We start from the raw sequence: 20839 nt of genomic DNA, 5'->3' as shown, positions 1-20839 counted from the left end.
AACCCAATCAAAAGACTAACTGTCCCTTGCGTGTTCTGCTCATGACGCTCAAGGCCCTAAAACACATGCAGAACAACAAATGTAGGAGGAGCTAACAGACACACAGAAAGAAGAGAAGAGGGCAGATATTTACACTGGGGTAATTGAGAGAAGCGGGTGGTAGAGACAATTAGCATTTAGTTCAACCCCGGAATAAGCTCAACTAATGAACTACCCTTGCTACCCTGCCTGTGTGTGTGCACGTGAGAGAGAAATAGAACAAGAGCAAGTGTGTGTGGCTTTTGTTCAGAATGGTGGGAATTGATTTTGTTAATTGACTTGCCAATAATCACGTGTGTAACATCTTCACTGGCCAGAAAGAGAATGAGGCTAAGCGAGAGGGTTAGCCAGTCAATGCAGCCAATAAAGTCACCACCCACTAATGAGGCATGAGTTAATTAACATTCTCCAATTAACACTTTAAAGGGAAGATGTAGAGACACAATACAGATACAGATTCCTAAAGACTGACAGCTTTTAGTTCACATTCGGTCTTGTTCATGTCATCTTTTTATTTTGCTGGGTTGTATCATTTTTTAGTTATTTTTTACACAATTTAGCAATACTAAAAGGACATTTTTTTAAATTATTTGCTCATCCTCATGTCATGTCAGATGTGTATGACTGTTTCTTTAGCTCAACACAAACAAATGTTATGTTCAATTTTGATATGTATTGTTTATTCTTTAATTGGACTCCATGTTATAGCTGTAAAAAGCTCATAGATCCATTATTAAAGTATTTCATGTGGGTTGATAAATGTCTAAAGCTAAACCATAGGTTATATATCGATAGTATTTTAAATATATATTAATAATATTTTGAGCTGATTTTGCAAAATTGAAACAAACAACATAAGAGCACTTAATTCAAATATAACGGCACACCAAGAACTTTGAATCTCATTGGTTTGTTTACGTTTCAATTGCATTGCTTGTTTACATAAAATGTTGTAATATATTGTATTATGATGTACAACTGTATATAGATGGTTTCATCGGCCACAGTTAACTTCCGGTCTGTGTTTGAAAAATTACCATGGTAGTCAAAAGTGCCCCAGAACTGTTTGCTATCTTCTTTAGTGTTCGACATAACGAAAAAATATATAAAGTAATTTTTCCTACTATGGTAGTCAATGGGGTCCAAGAATTGTTTGGTTACAAGCATTCTTCCAAATATATTTCATCAGAACAAAGAAATGTATACAGACTTGGAACAACTCTAAGGTGTGAATGAAGACAGATTTTTTATTTTTGGGTGAACTGTCCCTTTAAATTAAAATTTAAGTACTCATCAGTTATTGATTCTTTGCAGAGGTCTACCAGAAGTTTGGGCCACATAACGTTTGTTTATGTTGTTGCCGCTGAAACCATCTATAAAATTTTGTTTGTGTTCAACTAAAGAGAGGAAGTCATATGTATGGAATGACATGAGGATGAGTGAGGATGAGAGTTTTCTTTTCTTTTTTTTTAAGTGAACTCTTCCTTTATTGACCTTCATTTTTCTACAAAAAAAAGAAATTGGCAAAAAGCTTGTTGTTTGATTATTTTGAGGACATTTTAGTTCACTTTGGACAGCAATTTTGGTATTGTGTCGACTGCTATAAGAATATACATAAATATATAGCATGTTCAATCTCGTAGAATCAATGCTAAGAGTGAGCGAGCGGATATTTCTGTGTGAATTTGAACCTGTAGGAACACGAGATCAGCGTTGCTTCCGACCTGCTGGAGCGCCGCAGTTTGAATGGCTGGTTATTGATCTCTTTGAGAACACCAGGGCATTCCCTAATTTATAATCAATAGTGGATCAATGTCGCTGAGCATTTGTATATTGATCTCCGGGACGAATAGGAAGTGCTGATGAAGTGTGTGTTGAGTGTGCGTCTGGAGTGTGTTAGCTTGTGCGTGTGCATCTGATCACTTCATTACGGCTCGAAGTGACCTCACCGCGCTGAGCTACGGCCATCTGTTTTGTCCAAGAGGTCCGAGCTGACTCGCACGCTCAAGCGTCATGACCGGTCAAAAGATTTTTGACGCAAGTGCATTTTGAATGCAACTTACAAGACAATGTTTAGTTTATGTATAAAGAATAAATGTGTTCGTTAAAATACTATTGGTGTAAAAAATACAATTTTCAATTATAGATTCATTGCTTCGAGCTAAAAAATCATTTGTTTTCTTTATTTAGCATCGTCCATGCAGTCACATATTTATAGTACTGTAAGAAATTTGAAATGGTTTATTTGGCAATTATTTGTGTTTAAACTTTTTTTTTGTTTTTTCTAATTTCATCCTGAATAAAAAATATGCAATTCATATGAGGATTTACAGATTTTTTTTAACAGAAATGAACAGTATTTATTGTTATTTGCTTAGTTTTTATTCAGGTTTTTCTAAGCCTTTTTGCTGTTAATTTCCTTGTACCAATAGATTCTCGACAATAGATTCTTTTTTTGTTGTTGGTCAGGTTGGTTGCGGTGTGTGTGACTTTGAGAAAATGACTGAGCGAGCGATCTCAATGGGACGGCCGTAACTAGAGCGGATTTGACAGTTTCAGGTTATGTGTTCTGTGTTTATGGGTGTGTTGGTTTGATAGGAAATCAATAGCGTGTCTGTCAGGATAATTGGTGTTCAGATGGCCTCTCTCCCTCTCTCTCTCACCCTCTGTCATAATCACCTCCTCAAAGAACCAGCAGAAGATACCTCGGCCTCCCTTTGATTGGTCTGTTATGACAAGCCTCTTGCATTTTTTTGTTTTGTCTTTCTTCCCCCTTCTCGAATACCCCCCGACCACCCCCTCCTGCCCAAAACGCACCCAAATCAACTCCATTCCTCTTGTCCCTTCCCCCACATAGCGGAACAATTACTCTGCTAAGAAAGCAGAAAGGCAGAAAGCGAGAGAGCAGAGGATGGGCGAGGGAGGGGGTTGAAAGGGGTATCTGGTTTAGTGTGTCCCGAGGCTGTGTGTTTTCTACCTACGGAGCTCAGCCGAGGCTTTCAGATGCTGCAAAAGAACATCAGAGCATCGTTGCCCTTTTCGAACAGTAGTCTTGGTTTCTACCATTTTGAGATTATATAAACGCTTCGTTTTTTAGGAAAGTAAATAAATAGAAGTAGGCCTAAATAATATATAAAATCCAGAAAACAAAGTGTTCAAATGTTATAAATAAATACCATTGTGCATGTTTTGGTTATGTGAGGTTGATTTATTTTTAAAGAAAGAGTTTGCGATAAAATGAAAAAAACTTCAATTGTTTACTTGTCCTCACGTCATTCCAAACCTGTCTGACTTTCTTTCTTCTGCAGAAGAAGATATTTTGAAGAACATCCCCAAACAACTTTGAACAGCCCCCATTGTATGAACACAAAACCACAGAGATATTTCTGAAATGTCTTCTTTTGTGTTCAACAGAACAAAGAGTCATTTACAGGTTTTGAACAACTTGATGAAGAATTAATGACAGAATTTTTTATTTTTGGGTGAACTGTCCCTTGTTTTTCGCACTGATACCACGATTAGAACATGAGACACAAACTAAGAACAATATTGAGACCTTTTGTGTGAAGATCATTTTTTAAGCCTGTCATGGCTGTATTGTTCACCAATTTGTGCTTTGAAATGGACTCTTTGTGCGTGACCCTCCTGACCTCGGCTGCATTATCTCTCCTGTGACTTTTCAAAATCCCTACAGGTCAAATGAAGCTCTGCTGACTGTAGCTCATCCATCCTTTTCATTTTATTCTCTCTCATCTCCCATGCCAGAAGGCAATGCATTTTACATTTGTGTTAATCTACTGGAGATTGTCCACATAAGTAGGTGTTGTGTTGTGTTGTGAATCTGTGTGATGTGTTGGAGCAGATCGTTTGTGGCTTTCCCGAGCTAGTGTACACTGACCCCTATAGGTTTTAATGTGATCCTGCATCAGTGTGGGTTTAGAATCTAACTTAAACCTGGAAATACACAGAGTTTGGGTATTTTTAAACATTTGAAATTGTGAATTGTTACACTAAAAAAGAAATGTTAAAGATCTGTCTGTCATTGATCATTAAGCGTAATTGTGACACCATGACCATGTTAAAGGGATAGTTCACCTAAAAATACTCACCCAAACCTCTATGTGACTCTTTCTTCTGTATAACACAAAAGAAGATAGAAATTTTGAGAACTGTCCATACAATGGAAGTCAATGGGAGCCAGTGTTAAGTTACCGGCGTGCCTCAGAATATCTTCTTTTCAAAGAGCAAATCATGTGGAAAAAACGACCTTCAGTGTTTCTATTTCTAAAGGCATTTCTGATATTTGGTTCCTTTCTCTTTAGGAGAACATAACGTGATGGACTCTCCCACGGAGGTTACACCTAACAAGGAAGACAGACCAGGGAAAAAATCAGGTACTTAACATTAGTATGCATCTTGATAAATAAGGGAAAATAATAAGTACAATTATTCTACATAAAACAAGCAAGTAAAGACGCATAACGTGCCACTTTTAAATAGTCTCTGTTTACATGTCTCACTAGCAGAAGGATTCATTCAGACGGAGGTGGAGAAAAGCGAGTCATTCTTGACTCCCAAACGCCCCTCGTCTGGATCTGGAGAGTCAGATGAGTCGGCGTCCTGCAAACGGCCACGCGTACAAGAAGAGGTTTGTTAAATCACACACTACACTAACAAATGATGCTAATAGGGTTTTAAAAGTCTCACTTATTTAGAGCATCAAGAGAAACTGTCCATCATGTGGCCAACATACGTGGAACTTTCGCAATATGGTTGGTTGACTGCAGAAATTTTAGAAGAATCTTAAATATTGGTGTAACAGTTACTTGGTTAGCACATGAATCTGATACTTTCATTTGTTGAATTTTGATGACGTGACTATTATTCTCAAACGTAGAAAATATAAAGAAAAAGAGTAAGTTGGTTTGTCTGCATCTGATGTCACCAACACTCAAAAATAAGGGTGCTTCACGATGCCATAGAAGAACCTTTCCAAATGATTCCATGAAGAACCTATAACATTCTCTTTCACAAAAAAGGTTCTTTAGATTACGATAAGGTAAGGAAGAAATGGTTCTTTAAAAAACTTTTGACGGCATGGTTCTTGGTGGTTTCTTCTATGGCATCGCTGTGAAGAACCTTTTAAAGGGTAAGTTCATCCCAGAATCAAATTTACTCACCCACATGACGTTAAACATGTTTTGAGACCTTCTGGCATCTTCGGAGCACAAATAAAGATATTAAGGCCTCCTCAGGGACATCATGGTTATAGTTGTTCGCCACCGTTTGTATACTGTTCTTTTGCACTATTTGCCTGGCCGGGGGGCTGCTTTAGAATTAGAATTTTAAAGTTTTGCTTAATTAATATTGCATATAGGAATTTATAGTCTGTTATATTTGACCTGTGCTTCTCTCTCCTTTATCTTAAATGTGTGCTCTCACTGTGTGTGTGTGTGTGTGTGTGTGTGTGTGTGTGTGTGTGCGTGCGCGCGCGCGCGTGCGTGTGCTGTGCGTGTGTGTGCGTGCGTGTGTGTGTGTGTGTGCGGAGATAATAAACCAGACATGTGCGTGTGTGTCTGTGTGTGCGTGTGTGTGTGTGTGCATGCGTGTGTGTATGTGCGGAGATAATAAACCAGACATGTGCGCGTGTGTGTGCATGCGTGTGTGTATGTGCGGAGATAATAAACCAGACATGTGCGTGTGTGTCTGTGTGTGCGCGTACTTGTCTGTGTGTGTTAGTACGTGTGCATATTGTGTGTGTGGAGTGTTTTGTATGTGGGTATGTCTGTCTTCTGTGTTTTCACATTTTTCTTGTTTTTACAGCTACAATTTTAATTGTTTTGCTTATAGTCAATATGTCTCATGTACAGCTTCTTTGTAACAATGAAAATTGTATAAAGCGCTATATAAATAAAGTTGAGTTGAGTTGTTGTCAAGGACCAGAAAAGTACTAAAGATATTGTTAAATTGGCCCATCCGCTCATAGTGGCTCAATTGAATTTTTTTTATTCTTTTATGTGCGAAAAACAAACCAGAATAATGACTTTAATCGATATATTCTCCTCTGTCTTGTCAGTCTATGGTGCGCGTTCACGAGAGCACTTCGACGCAAAAAAAATCAATTAAGACACTATGAGCGGTTGGACCAATTTAACGATGTCTTTAGTACTTTTCGTGACGTTGACAACAACTACAGTATAACCATGATGTCTATGAGGAGGCCTGGAAATCTCTCGGATGTCACCTAAATATCTTTGTCTGTGCTCCGAAGTCACGGGGAGGTCTCAAAACATGTTTAACGTCATTTGGGTGAGTAAAAAATCACACAAATTTGGGATGAACGTACCCTTTAAGCACCTTTATTTTGTTCTAACGTGTTTTTTCGTAAAGGACAAACCAAGAGCAAAAACAAATCCTGAAATCAAACATCTATTTATGTACAGGGACAGGATGCTCTTGAACTCTGTATATAAATGATCTCTCATCCTGTTTTTCTCAGATGCGGCAGTGTCCATTCTGTCGGTTCCGTCACACAGACCTTGAGCGTTTGAGGAGTCATGTGATTAACCAGCATGCAGTTCAGCCCGCTCTCCGCTGCCCGCTGTGCCAAGACACACTGCACAGTGTTGCCCTCTTGCGTACCCACCTCGCACACCTGCACAGTGTTACTGCAGACTGCACTCAGAAACTCATCAGCACGGTGAGACAAAAAAAAAAAACATACAACAACAAGATCGTTCTTAGAGCAAATGTTCATTGAATTTTTTTATTCTCTTTTTATGACATCATCTATAAAACAAAAAACTAATTGATCATCCGCCACAATTTTTTCTCCAGTTGTAAAAATTGTGTATACTAGAATTGTGTGTGTGTGTGTATGGAGGGGTGTTTAGATCAGTGATTCCAGCACTAGCGAGATTGCTTGCCTCGCTCTCCGAGACGAGTAACAACACTAAATGGGGGGAAGGGAGAGGTAGCTGCCTCAGATCCAATGAATATTAAAATTGGCTTTTTTATGTGTAGAATATAAATTGATACTAATGCACCCAGCGCTTTTTCGAACCCCGAGCAGACACGTCTCGCCGTCTCCAAGAGCTTTTCTGCACATTTTTTGCCCATTCAGTCTGAGTTTTTCGCTTGCATAAAATGCTTTTCTGTCTGTCTCTTTATTTGCGTATTCTCCTGTCTCACTCAGTGTTCCCTGTTCGGCAGTCCCTCTTGATTTCTCTTCGGCAGTTCGACTTCTCCTCCCCCTCCCCGACCGAACTGCAATACAGTAATGAAAATAATTGTGCTTCATTAGTTGTGAGCCAGCGCTAGGTGATTTTCGTTATGAACCGCGCCTGGTAATTATGTTCTAAATTAAACGTGACCTTGAGAGAACTCGCATGCTCGTCTCCCGTCCCGTTTAATGCGGCACTTTTCTGAAATGGTGTGCTTTGTGATGGAAATAGCAGCCATTTTGTTTGGTTGCTCTCCCCCACGTTCCCTTTTATAGTTGCATTGATTTACACATTTTAAAGTCGAGTGGGTACAGAAGGAGAGAGGGAGAAGAAGATAAATAAAGTGGCTTTTTTCATCCGAACTTGGTTGTGTTGTGCTAATTGTGTTGTCACGAACCAAAGAGGGCTTGCGTTCATACTTAACCTTTGAACTGCTTTAAGTGTTGATTCATGACCGCGATTTCAGTTCGCCATCTGAAGTTAAGGGTCTTTTCTCCAGCAAGGCGCACATATGTAGCGAGAGCACGGAGTAATGACCAATCATCTTCACAGATAACAATCAAATGACTTCATAATGAGATTTTGTGGATTAATTAATCCACAAAATGGATTAATCAAACCTATTATGATTTCTTTTCTCTTGTGATCAGGTGATTGCTTCAGACGTGCTGCCTGAGAAAATGTTTCTACCAGTGCAAAATTCAGACACCCAGCAGACAATGAGCGGTCTGAACGCTAATGAAACAAAGAGATTGGACGGTTTGTGTGCATGTCACATTATTTCTCCCTTCAGTTTATTTTGATAAAATCATAAAAAAATAACTTAATGATTAGTATCTGGTCTTTAATTTCTAAAGTGTTTGCTTCTTATCATGCTTTGTTTTTCCTTTATATTTTAGAGATTTCAACAGATGCCGAACCTGAAAGAGGTTCCACACCACAAGAAACATCAAAACTCCGTAAGCAACCTTCAGACGATGCAGAATCCACAAAGGAGAACAGTGCCGCCTTTCCTTGCTGGCAGAAAGGCTGTAACAAATTCTTTACATCCTCAAGTGCACTCCAAACACACTTCAACCAGCTCCATAGCCAGAAATCTCCAACTGCAATATCTGACAGACACGTTTACAAATACCGGTGCAATCAGTGCAGTCTAGCTTTCAAAACCCCTGAAAAGTTGCAACAGCATGCTCAGTACCATGCTATCAGAGCCGCCACCATGTGCTGCCTCTGCCAACGCAGTTTTCGTACACTGCAGGCTCTTCGGAAACACCTTGAGACTAACCACACAGAGCTAAGTGAAACCCAGATACAGCAGCTTTATGGTGGCTTATTGATGAATGGTGAGTCCCTGTTCTCTAGAGACCAAGCTTTTGGTGACGAAGAGGAATCACCAGATGAAACTCTGATGAAAGATGATGAAGAATGTGAATTGGAAGAGAGACCAAGTCCTACTGACCATGATTTCGGTTTGGTTAAAGACAATGCTGAATGTGACCTCAAACCACCAGTTATTCCACTTCGTAAAGGCCCAAATATCACAATGGAGAAATTTCTGGATCCATCGAGGCCTTTCAAATGTACAGTTTGTAAGGAATCTTTCACCCAGAAGAATATTCTCCTGGTTCACTATAACTCAGTGTCACACCTGCATAAACTTAAACGGTCTCTGCAGGACACGACAGCTGGCGTGCTAGAACCCGTTAACAGTACTGACCACAAACCATTCAAATGTAGCATTTGCAATGTTGCGTACAGCCAGAGCTCAACTTTAGAGATTCATATGCGATCTGTCCTGCACCAGACCAAAGCTCGTTCATCCAAGATTGATTCATCTAGCTCTGGCTCAGAATCTGTTAGCCCCCATCCTGGCAAAGCAGTGTCCAGCACCCCCGCTACTCTGAAGCCTGTGACAAATAATGCTGGCCTGAACCACAAACAAAACATTGAACACAACGGTGCACCTGCAAGCACAGATACAAGCCAACCTTCAACATCTGAAGTCAGGAACAAGTTGGTAGACATTATTGATTCAGCTACTAAACAACATCAGATTTCATTACAACAACAAAAGCAGTTAGCCCAGGCTCAAGCCCACCTCCAGCAAGAGCTCCAAAAAAAGGCTGCCCTCCTTCAGTCCCACTTATTTAATCCAGCACTTTTACATTCTTTTCCTATGGCCGCAGAGGCTCTTCTTTCAGTGCAACAACAGCAGCAGTTGCTTCTTCCTTTCCTTATTCCAGGAGGAGAGTTTCATATGAATCCAGAGCTGAGTCTAAAGAGCTCTGGGCTAAACATAAGCACATTAAAGCCTACAGTAAATGAGGACACGGAGTCATCAAAAAAGAGTGACCAAACTCCCTCTAAAGACATTGTGGAGAATTCTGATATTCGTCCTGAATTGAATGAGCAGAAACAGTACAGTGACTCACAATGTGAGAAAGACACAGTTGGTCAGAACAATAAAGAAGAATCAAAGGAGGTGGATGATCTGAATAGCAATGAAAAAACAGAATTGAAACAGGGTGGAGAAGAGGTGTCAGGCAATGCAAAGGCTTTAAATTATTTCCTTCATCCCAGAATAGCCCATGATGCACCTGGAAATGCTTCAAGAGCTTTGCTTGAGAACATCGGGTTTGAGTTAGTTATGCAATTCAATGAAAATAAGCCGCAATATCAGAAAAATCTTTCCGAGACGTTACCAAATGGTGTTGGAGAAATATCCGATGCCAAAGAGGTGGAAAATTCAGAGAACACGAAGAAGCTTGAGTGTGAGTCTTGCGGTAAGCTTTTTTCAAATGTGCTGATTCTGAAGAGCCATAAAGAACAAATTCATGGTTCCATATTCCCCATCAAGTCATTGGAGAAATTTGCTAAAGACTACAGGAAGAAATATGACAAACTCTTCCCCTTGACACCTACAACTACTGAGGCTTCTCCTGTGTCTTCCCCATCTCCATCACCCCCTGCTCCTCCTACTTCAGTACAGCAGCCACAACAACCACCAGTGCAGCCAATTATATCTGCCTCTACACTCAGTGCTTCTCCTGCGACTGTCTCCATTCCCCAAATTAAAGCTCCATTAGCACCAATTCCTCTACCTATGGAACTGCCACTCTTCCCTCCGCTTCTGATGCCTCCATTACCTTTGCAGGCTTTGACTCCTCAGGTCCCCGTTCATCTGCCCCCAGTGGAAGCTGGCCAGACACTTGATTTGACTCAGCTCTATCAACAGCAGTTAACTCCAGCCATGTTACAGCAACAAAATAAAAGACCTCGAACCAGAATCACAGATGACCAGCTGAGAGTCCTGCGCCAGTATTTTGATATAAACAACTCCCCAAATGAAGACCAGATCCATGAGATGGCCGACAAATCTGGCCTGCCACATAAAGTCATAAAGCACTGGTTTAGAAACACTCTATTTAAAGAACGCCAGCGCAACAAGGATTCTCCGTACAATTTTAGTAACCCTCCCATCACAACACTGGAAGAGGTAGATATGGAGTCAAAGCCCCCCTCTCCTGATCCACCAAGGCAAGAGTGTTATGGAGGGAGGAGATCTTCAAGAACCAGATTTACAGATTACCAGCTTAGAGTACTGCAGGATTTCTTTGATGCCAATGCATACCCCAAAGATGATGAATTTGAGCAGCTCTCTTACCTTCTCAATCTTTCCACTCGTGTCATTGTGGTGTGGTTTCAAAATGCTCGCCAAAAAGCCAGAAAGAACTATGAGAACCAAGGAGAGGAAGTGAAGGATAGTGAACATCGAGATCTATCCAATGACCGCTACTTTAGAAATTCCAACAGCAGTTACCAGTGTAAAAAATGCAGCATGGTATTTCAGCGCATTATTGATCTAATTAATCATCAGAAAAAGCACTGTTACAAAGATGAGGATGAGGAAATGCAGGATGACCTAAATGAAACCATGGTGGATTTTAAGATTGAGTGTCATAGTCCAACATCTGGACCCTCATGTTTAACACAAGCAAGCACCTCATCAAGCCCCTCCAGTTCATCTGTGTCAAACACTAATGTTAAGTCCACTGATTATGAGCATTTGCAAACAAATAATTCAACTGGAGAGCTCAAACAAACAAGTGAAGCATCGTCTGACCTTAAACAGGCTGCAAGTGAAGATTTAGAGAGCAGCATGCAGAAGCTAGAGACTAACTGTGAAGAAAAACAAAACGCAAGCGCAGAGATTCACACTCCATCCCCTCCTAAACAAGAAAAGCTTTCCTGTACATCTCAAACAAACCCAGTTCCATCACAGAGCTCCCAAAAAATGTTTAGTCCTTCAGAGATTTCTTCATCCGAACAACAACAACAGAAGCCTCCCCAAGAAATTTGCCCTTACTATTGTATCCAGTGTAAATTGAGCTTCCCATCTTTTGAACATTGGCAAGAGCACCAGCAAATGCACTTCCTTACTCAGAGCTATTTTCCTACCCCACAGTTCATGGATTGTCCTGTAGATATGCCTCTTATGCTGTTTGATCCTACTAATCCCCTACTGGCAAGGCATCTGCTTTCAGGTACAATTCCTCAGATGGCAGTAAACCCACCTGCAATGACCACCATTCCTGATTCGACCATAAACTCGCTGAAAAGGAAACTCGAAGAGAAAGCAGGATGCAGTTCCATGGAAAATGATTGGGAAAATAACGGGGATGAACCCCAGCGAGACAAGCGCATGAGGACCACCATTACACCAGAGCAGCTGGAGGTATTATATCAGAAATATCTTCTAGACTCCAATCCAACACGCAAGATGCTTGACCATATCTCTAATGAGGTGGGTCTTAAGAAAAGAGTAGTTCAGGTCTGGTTCCAGAATACCCGAGCACGTGAGAGGAAAGGTCAGTTTCGGGCTCTGGGTCCAACTCAAATCCATCGCCGCTGCCCATTTTGCAGAGCTTTGTTTAAGGCACAGACTGCTCTCGCTGCCCACATACGTTCACGTCACTGGCATGAAGCACGAAATACAGGCTTTGGTTTGGCGATGTCTAGAATGACTCAAGATCAAGAAAGTTCTTATATCAAAGCTGATTCGTTTGATTTTGGTAATTATTCCCAGTTTTCAAACACACTTGATCATCCAGATTCTCCAATGAGTAAAAGTATGGACAAGTCCTCACATCAGCAGCGTCTGAGCCCAAAGTCTTTGAAGAGTGAGGGAATAGGAGATTTTGAGAACCCTTCCATGTCAGTCTGTAAGACTTTTGAACAAAGCAAGATGAATAACTGTGAACCTACCGCCAACATGACCCATGACCATTCAGTTGATGAAGGAAATGACTCTCTAGATGGGAAACATGGCGGTGTTGACCAAATGTCATCCAACACCGAAAGAGAGGTTTCTTCAGAAAATGATGAAAAGATGTCTTCTGGACTAGTTAGTCCAGCAATAAGTTTTAATGCTAAAGATTTTGACAATGATTTAGTCTTGGATTATAGTGAGAATTCCAGTCTGGCTGATCCAGCTTCACCATGCCCTGGTAGTTCCAACAGTTTTGACAATGGTCATAAACGCTACCGTACTCAAATGACCAACCTGCAGGTGAAAATACTCAAAGCCTGTTTTAGTGACTATAAAACCCCAACTATGCTCGAGTGTGAAGCCTTAGGCAATGACATTGGTCTTCCCAAGAGAGTGGTTCAGGTGTGGTTTCAGAATGCTCGAGCCAAGGGGAAGAAGGCCAAGCTGAGCCTTGCCAAGCAGTTTGGTACAGAGAGTACCTCTATTGACCGACCTAAAAAAGAATGCACGCTGTGCTCTGTCAAATACAGCGGGTGCTTGTCTGTTCGTGACCATGTCTTCTCCCAGCAACACCTTGCTAAAGTTAAGGAGGCCCTGGGTGGCCAGATGGAGAGGGACAAGGAGTATTTGTGCTCGGTATCTGCCCGCCAGTTAATGCCTCAGCAAGAGGTTGATCAGATAAAAAAGGCAAGTGATATTCTTGGACTTAACCAAACTGGACTTCAAAGCCAGTCATCTGTGTACTCAATACCTGCAAGCATACCAGGTGGCAGCAACACCATGGTCACCATTAAAACAGGTATGTAGCTAACCTGTACTTGTTTTCCTTATTTAAATCTTAAATCACAGAGGTAGTGAAAATGTATCGTCAGTTTTAGTTTATAAATTCTTGTTTAGAATTACTAATTCTTTGATTTGTTTTTTGAAAGGTGCCAGTGAGCCAGCCTCAAAGTCCTCTTCTGCCATATCAGCTATGGATGACAAACATGTAGTTAGCACAACCAACTCTGTCTTGACCCCAAAGACCACACAACAAGACCTGCTCCAGTTTCCCAAAGAAAATGATACTGAGAGTAAAAAGATTCCCACAAACAAGCTTGACACCACTCCCCAATCAAACTCCTCTTGCTGTATAGAGAAGCCAGACTCTCCCAGACCAGAAGTATCTGTTCCAAATACTGCAAGGGAATATGCCATGGATCCAAGTCAACTACAAGCTCTACATGCAGCAATGAAATCTGAACAAGCTGCTCTGCTCCCTAGTCCCCTCTTGCCCTATATGATGCCTGGCTTTACTCCAATTTTTTCTCCCCATATCCCTACACCAATGTCTAGTGGGCTCCTGCAGCCCATGTTTGGCATAGAGAGCATGTTCTCATATGGTACAGTCTTGCCACAGGCTCTCATGGGGCTGTCTCCAAGCTCCCTTCTCCAGCAATATCAACAGAATCTGCAGGGTGCATTGATGCAACAAAGACTGCAGCTGCAACAGTTGCAGCAAACTGAGAAACCAAAATCTAGCCAGATCTCTGCTCACCTTCATGCAGAGGACACCAGAGGACCTGTCCTGGATTCAACCAAACGTGACAAGAAACAAGGCACTCCCAATGACACACATTCCCCGTCTGTAAACACTAAACAGCCACAACTGGATGATAATGTTCTTCAAAGTCACTGTATTGTCTCCAAAGCAGCATGTGGAGGGGAGGGCAAAGATGGTCAACCGTATGACTGCCTTGCTTGTGAGGTGTCTTTCACTGGGGACGCAGGGCTCATCATGCACCTGGAGAACCCTCAGCATAGACAAAGAGTGGCAGAGAGACTGAATTCCAAAGAGCATGCTTCTCCTGAATTACCTCACGTCAGTCCCTCATCTACCTCTCAGCCAGACCCACCCGGTGAACAGAGATCCTCTTCAACTGCCCCGTCTGTTTTAGAGACTCCCTCTGGAAGTTCGTCTGATACGCGACTTCCCCAAAGCTCGATTTCAGCTTTACCCGAGACAACCCAAAGCTCAACGGCTTCTCTCTCGTATCACATTGTTTCGCCTTCAAGTGTTACCTCAAGCCTGACAAGCCTCGCAAAGACTTGTCACATGAAACCTGCAGACTCTGCAGATGGGTGTTGCGACGAGTCGTAGGAGGGACAAGACTCAACGTAATATATCGGAGCAAGAGGTTTATGTGGTTTTTATGGCTGGGCACGCCTCAGAGGAAACTTCACAAGAAAGCAGGTGGAAAGTAAAATATAAATGCCTCCACTTTAGATTACATTGGAGGGAAGACATGAACCACACCTAGTTTGACAGACTGTTTTAAAGGACTGAATCCTGTTGGATCCGACTTGCATTTGCCAGTGCTTGTAACCAAAAACAAGTGTCAGTAGAATGTTTTTCCATTTCAATATGCTGGTTTTTACCTAAAACTTGAGTATATGTAGAACTGTTTGGAAACTAAAGGGTGCACAGCTAAAGACTGGTGAAGAACCTAAGATGGTTTCATAATGACCTAACTAACCAAAAGTCTGTTTATAACATAGGCGTTTTAACAGACCCTCACAAAACACCCACACTATTTTTTGCCCTGTTACGTGTTAAAATATTATATTGTTGGCATAATGAAGTGATGTAATGTATTTTGATGTTGTCTTCTCTCAGGTCAACAGCTCTCAATTTTGTTCTGTTGCAAGACATACCAATAGAAAATATATGAAGCCCAAAAGAAAACGTGTAATGAATGAAAATTTACCTAAAATTGCTTATAGATGTTTTTTCTTAAATGGACATTGAATTGTCCAGACACAAAGCAGACCGTTGTAAATTGTGGACGAGAATGATTTAGTTTTTCTTTCTTTTCGAAAAATGACAAAAAACATTGTGTTAATGATAGATACATGTATGAACATTTTGGTGTTGCGTAGATTGTTGAGTTCAAATGACTTAATTGTACGTTAGGTTTAAAACAAACGACTTGTATATTTAACTTTTGTATTGTCCCAGTCAAAGACACTTGAGGCTGTTTAGCCGTGCTCATGTTAAAACATAGCATTTACCCTCTAATGCTGTTGAAAACTCTCACTGTACGACCGACCTCCTCTCCTGCACTGAGCCAAGTTCAAAGACCCTATCTGTGTATGAATTAGATGGATGCGCATCTATGAGATATTTTCTAGTTTTGTTGTCTTTTAAACGAAACATTTCAATTGTGCACTTATTTTCTTTTCTTCTTTTTGTTTGCCTTCGATACTGTTATTTCACTTTTAAGACGGTAGTACTTCATTTTCGTCACTACGGGGTTTATTATTTCTTTAACATTTCTGCACTTGCCATGAATACCAATAACAATGTCAATATTATGAAACAATAATAATAACTTGCAGTATTGCTTTAAAGGAAAATCCAAAGATAACGTAGTCTTACCATTGGTGCATACAAAGGATTGAAAAAACTTTATACTTGAGAAAATATTACTGTTTTTAAGGAATGGAAACTTTTTAGATGATGGAGCCAGCTACAAGAATACTGTTTTAGCTAACTTATGAGAACGTTTGTGACCTCATATATGAACCAACCAGAGAACCAAAAAGAAAAGCAGAAAAACAAAACGCGGAAGATATGGGACAGCACTGCTGTGCAGTCATTGTAGTTTGTATTATAGAGGTGGAGATCACACAGTTTGCTTCTCTATGTCTGGTCTTTACTTTTCGTCCCGTTGGATTTCTTTTCGTACCGTTTGTTCTACTAAATGTATTGGGTCTAATTGTCGAGGATATAGAGTGTGCTGCTAATGTAGGTTTGTACTAAGATGCATGCTTGATTTTGCTTTTCGCCGAAGCTTTAATGACGACCGTCAGTAGCCACAAGCCCATCCTCGTGTCACTGCAGCTCTGTCCACACATGACTGAAGACTGTGATTTCCATGAACTACGTTATGTCCTTCTAGCCAACCAATGATGTTATATTTATACAAAGTTTGCATTCCAAATATCACATTGTCATTTCAATTGTCTGTTTTTGTTTTAATTGTATTCTGCTTCGAAGGGGACTGCGTAACGTATGCTCTCACTTCTGTTGTGTGAGACTGTGTTACTCTACGTGTTCCTGGAAATGTTATTACCGTAGCGATCGCCAAATAATGTATGTTCATGATGCACTTGGGTTTATTCATGTGACTCACTGGGCTAATGTCTCCCGTTCTCTTATATACAAGCATTCAAAGTGAATAAAATCTGTTTTCTTTTAATAAATCTGTGTCTTTGTGGTCCTCAGGAATCTCTTTCAGGCCTTTCAGGAACCTCTTTGTGAAGGTAATATTTTTCGACTCGCTTGTCTGATAAATTGAAGGTTGCGGGTAACATCATATTTTCGCCAAAATGCACACCAAATTTGTTGCGATCGAAGTTGTGTGATTTGATAATGTGTGTTTCTGCTGCGTCCTTAATCAGATTGCGTGTGCCCTGTACTCTGCTGAGCCGGTGTGAAGGAGACGGGCAGTCAGCCAAAGCACTGGAAATCAATGGAGGTTAAACGAGACAAAATCAATGCAGCGAGTTCAAACGGAGATTCAAGTTCACATGTATCAGTGAGCGAGGCCGCGAGCACCGTAAACGTCGAGAGGGATGCGTCTCCCCCAATTCTCATATCAGAGGTCAATCAATATCGGTTTTCGTTGACAGACCCTTGAACTGTTCCATTGGCCTATACGCTCTTAAAATAACAGTGGCATGGAAGAACCACTTTTGGCTGTGTAGTTCCATACAGATTCTTTAGAACCTCAAACACCCAAAGAAACTTTCTGTCTCACAAAGGTTCTTTGTATAGTGCAAAAGGCCTCTTAAGACTAAGCTAAGAAAGAAATCTTCCTCTTTTGGGGAATCGAAAATGGTTCATCTATGGCATCGCTAGGCAACCTTCACACTTATTTTTAATAGCGAGACGCATCTGATTCTTGAAAATTTGGCTATCAGAATGAATGTCATGCATATCGTGTGTGTCTGCGTGTGTGTGCGCGTGCCTGATCCCCAACAAAGATAGTAGCCTACTGGTCATTTTTGACCTTGAAGGGACTTTTGTAGTCCACATGAGAAAAACGGTTTATAAATTACACTAAGCGATGTTTTATTCGAAGGTGTAACGATTGATTTATTAAGTGTGTGTGTGTGTGTGCGCACGCGCGCGTGTGTGTGTGAGAGAGAGAAATTATGTTAAGATTTGTATTTGCTGAGAAAAGTTTTTAACCTATTATTCTTAGTTAAACTTATTGCTCAATATAGGCCTATTAAAACAACATGTCCACACACCCTACGGCAAGCAATATTATAGATGCCAAATAGGACTCGCTATATGAAATTGCACCATGTCCAGGAAATTTAAATGGTGTTTTAAGACACTCTTGTTAAATTCAACTAACCTGTGTAGACTTAAAGCGATGTCTATTAGTTGAATTATGATGAAGCCTTCCATTTTATGGCGTGGCGTGGGCCGATTGCATGTTCGACGTATAGAGAGCGCGTGATTGGGTCTGTTAGATCAGGTCTAAATTACGTCACGCCTCAATGCAGGATATACAGGAGGGTGATGGGCACAACTCAGCTGGGTGTCTAAGGAAAAATGGTGAGAGCTGTTGATGACCAGTCTTTAAAAATGAGATTCGACGATAAATGTCTTCATTAGTAGATTAAATGCGTAGGTTTGAGGTTTAGAGAGATTTGACAACTAGCCTATTGGTATCCCAATCCTCTCACTCACAGATCTTATACTTAACGATCATAGCACTTATTCACAGCGCGCATCATAATCCTGGTCGAGTTGAGGTAAATCACCGCGTAAACGAATCAATACGCACTAATTGTTTTTTATTGTAAAATTAGTCCGCGGCTTTGCGGAAAACAGAAACCATTTCCCGCTAATGACTCGTGCACGCGCGTTCCCTCATCAGGCCGCCGTGGTCCAGATGATTCTATAGAACGATGTATATGCGGGTTCGAGTGGGGGCCGCACGTCATTGGCTGCCGAGGAAGGTTAATTGACTTTGCGTTTAACATGCTAAATTATTCCAGTTTTGCCTGCATGGCATTAGGAGCTGCAAGACTCCCCCCGCAACCGAGGTCAGGCCGGACCAGTCATTAATTAAACTTGTGACATTTAGCTAGATGAGTTTCCTCAGAGTGAGGATGATATTATTAATATTAACGGCCCTGTGTGAATAGAAGCTGTAACCGACCGTGTTTTTTATTGCATCAGATAGATTGAATCTTCCTCGAGCAGCAGCTTTTGAAATGAAAAGGCAGGGTGGGATATGGAGATTCTGCCTCGTGCGTATAGCAGTCGGTGTCGAGCTAAATGTGATGCGTCAGGCGTTTCGTCGGTAAACCCTTGTAAGATGTTTAAGAGGTTTGTTTTTCAAATGCACTTTCTAGAGTTTCTGAACGCCGTGATGCATTTCGAAACCGTGCGTAATGCAGCACGGGCGTGTTTGCGTGGTTCTGAAGCGCTAATGGGGAATCATTTATGTAATTTATGCAGACCTAGATGCAAATGCAATAGCGTCGTTGGTGTTGCATGTCAACGCATTAACATGGAGATCATCTGTAAAAATTGCATTAAAAGGGAAGCCCACCCGTGTATCATCAACAACGGATTGTGGAGACCCTCCCCCCAGCTCATTGGATTTAATACTGGGCAGCGGTGAGCGTTTCAGCTCCTCTTGTGTTCTGATAGATGGGCCCTGCTGATACATGATCTATGATGTGTGCGGAGAAAGGCCAGCTCATCTTTATTCATGAGCTCGAGCCGTGATTTCCTCTTAAAGAAACAGTCGCGGCTTCGCCACACGAATGACTCGTGCGTTGTTTTGATTTTAAAAGATGGATAACCGATGGTTTTTAGTGTAAATAAAATAATGCGTTTTTCTCCAAACCAAAGTTAAATGGATATTGTTTGCTTCAGACTTCATCAGTGCTTTTCACAGAAGATTAGGCCGTGCCGGCATTATCATTATTTTTCAGTTGAATCATTAAGAGATTCACGGACTGTATGTCATGTTGGCTCTCTCCACTGAAGCAGGTCGAGGTGACCATAATGATCTCCCAGAATCTGAGAAGCGACTATAGTTCCCCGCTTCCAACTCATTAAAAGCAACACTATGCTACTTAGGACAGCACGCTCCTTTAGCACCGAGAGATCGGGACGGCAAATTCTTGCAGCGGAAAACGTGCCATTTCCTATCTGTATTTCATTTAAGAACCTCATTAGATACAAAAGCGCAGGATCACCTGTTATCTTTCTATTTCTGGAAATGGGCTGTATTGTTTCTGTTTTCTCTCGCGCGCCTTTAAAGTATCCTTCCCGCAGCAGACGTTTAGAGGCGAAACCTGCTAGCTATCTGTCTCTGAAATGACTTTTTAATGGTCGACCAGATTTGCTCATCTATCACAGGTCTGCGGCGCTCTCGATTCTCAGATAAACTCAAATAAATTCGGTTACTAATGTTCACGCGGATGCCGTTGCGGTGTTCCGTACGCAGTTCCTTACACGGGATGGCAGGGAAATTCATCTGTGTTGGTTTTTCTCGTGCAGAATCGTTCGTTCAACGAAATCGGGTTAAAAAAGAAACAAATGGCGGTAAACCAGGGCACGTGGCTTTGGTTACATTCTCACCTCATTCTGCAGGATTACAGTATTGGATTATCACGTGTTTGAATGATTCAAAACACACACAGTGTTGAAATATGTTTCGAATATGTACTCTTATTATGAAGTCATAATATGCACATAAATTCCATGTAATATGAATTGTCATAATTCACTTAGGTTGCATAAAACTTACACAGATAAACAAATAATGATAATATACTACGACTAAAATAATAGTGTCCAAAAGTGATCCAGACGGCATATTTGTACAGTATTTGCTTTTAAAGGTCAATCAGATTCAAATAAACAATAGATGAGATGTATGGTACGAAATGAAGAAAATGCACTTTTTAGATATTTATGTGAAATTTGATTTTTATAAAAGGCAATCTACAGTGTGCCAAAAAGATTTATATTTTTTATGTTGGACACTGTATTTTGGCCACTACTGTATGTTTGGACGTTTGTATGTAGTACTTACAGTTTAATCTGGTTATGTTTGTGTATGTTCCAAAAACATTTTATTTTGATTGTTTGAAGCAAATTTGCGATAATATTTGCATAATACAGTTGAATGACAGAACGCCACATTCAAACATTTGCTGAGTAAGACACTTTTTTCCTTTGTGGTTTGTTGTGTCAGTTGGACACGGTCGCTCTGTAATATTTTGGGTG

The 20839-nt window shown here is 40.8% G+C and overlaps 1 protein-coding gene across 1 annotated transcript in view; it reads left to right on the top strand.

The window, feature by feature from the left end:
* The window catches only part of zfhx3a (zinc finger homeobox 3a), a 28652-nt gene extending 11904 nt beyond the window's left edge, over positions 1–16748 (top strand). Inside the window, 6 exon segments of the mRNA XM_057348478.1 lie at positions 4362–4433; positions 4563–4687; positions 6539–6739; positions 7913–8021; positions 8162–13330; positions 13461–16748. Of these exon segments, the coding sequence (XP_057204461.1) occupies positions 4362–4433; positions 4563–4687; positions 6539–6739; positions 7913–8021; positions 8162–13330; positions 13461–14671 (6887 nt within the window). The 3' untranslated portion in view covers positions 14672–16748.
* Positions 16749–20839: the final 4091 nt, after the last annotated feature.

Source organism: Triplophysa rosa, linkage group LG12, assembly GCF_024868665.1.
Source record: "Triplophysa rosa linkage group LG12, Trosa_1v2, whole genome shotgun sequence".
In the NCBI taxonomy this organism is placed as follows: Eukaryota; Metazoa; Chordata; class Actinopteri; order Cypriniformes; family Nemacheilidae; genus Triplophysa; species Triplophysa rosa.
Note: the sequence above shows the minus strand (reverse complement) of the source record. Positions and strands in the feature narration are given on the sequence as shown.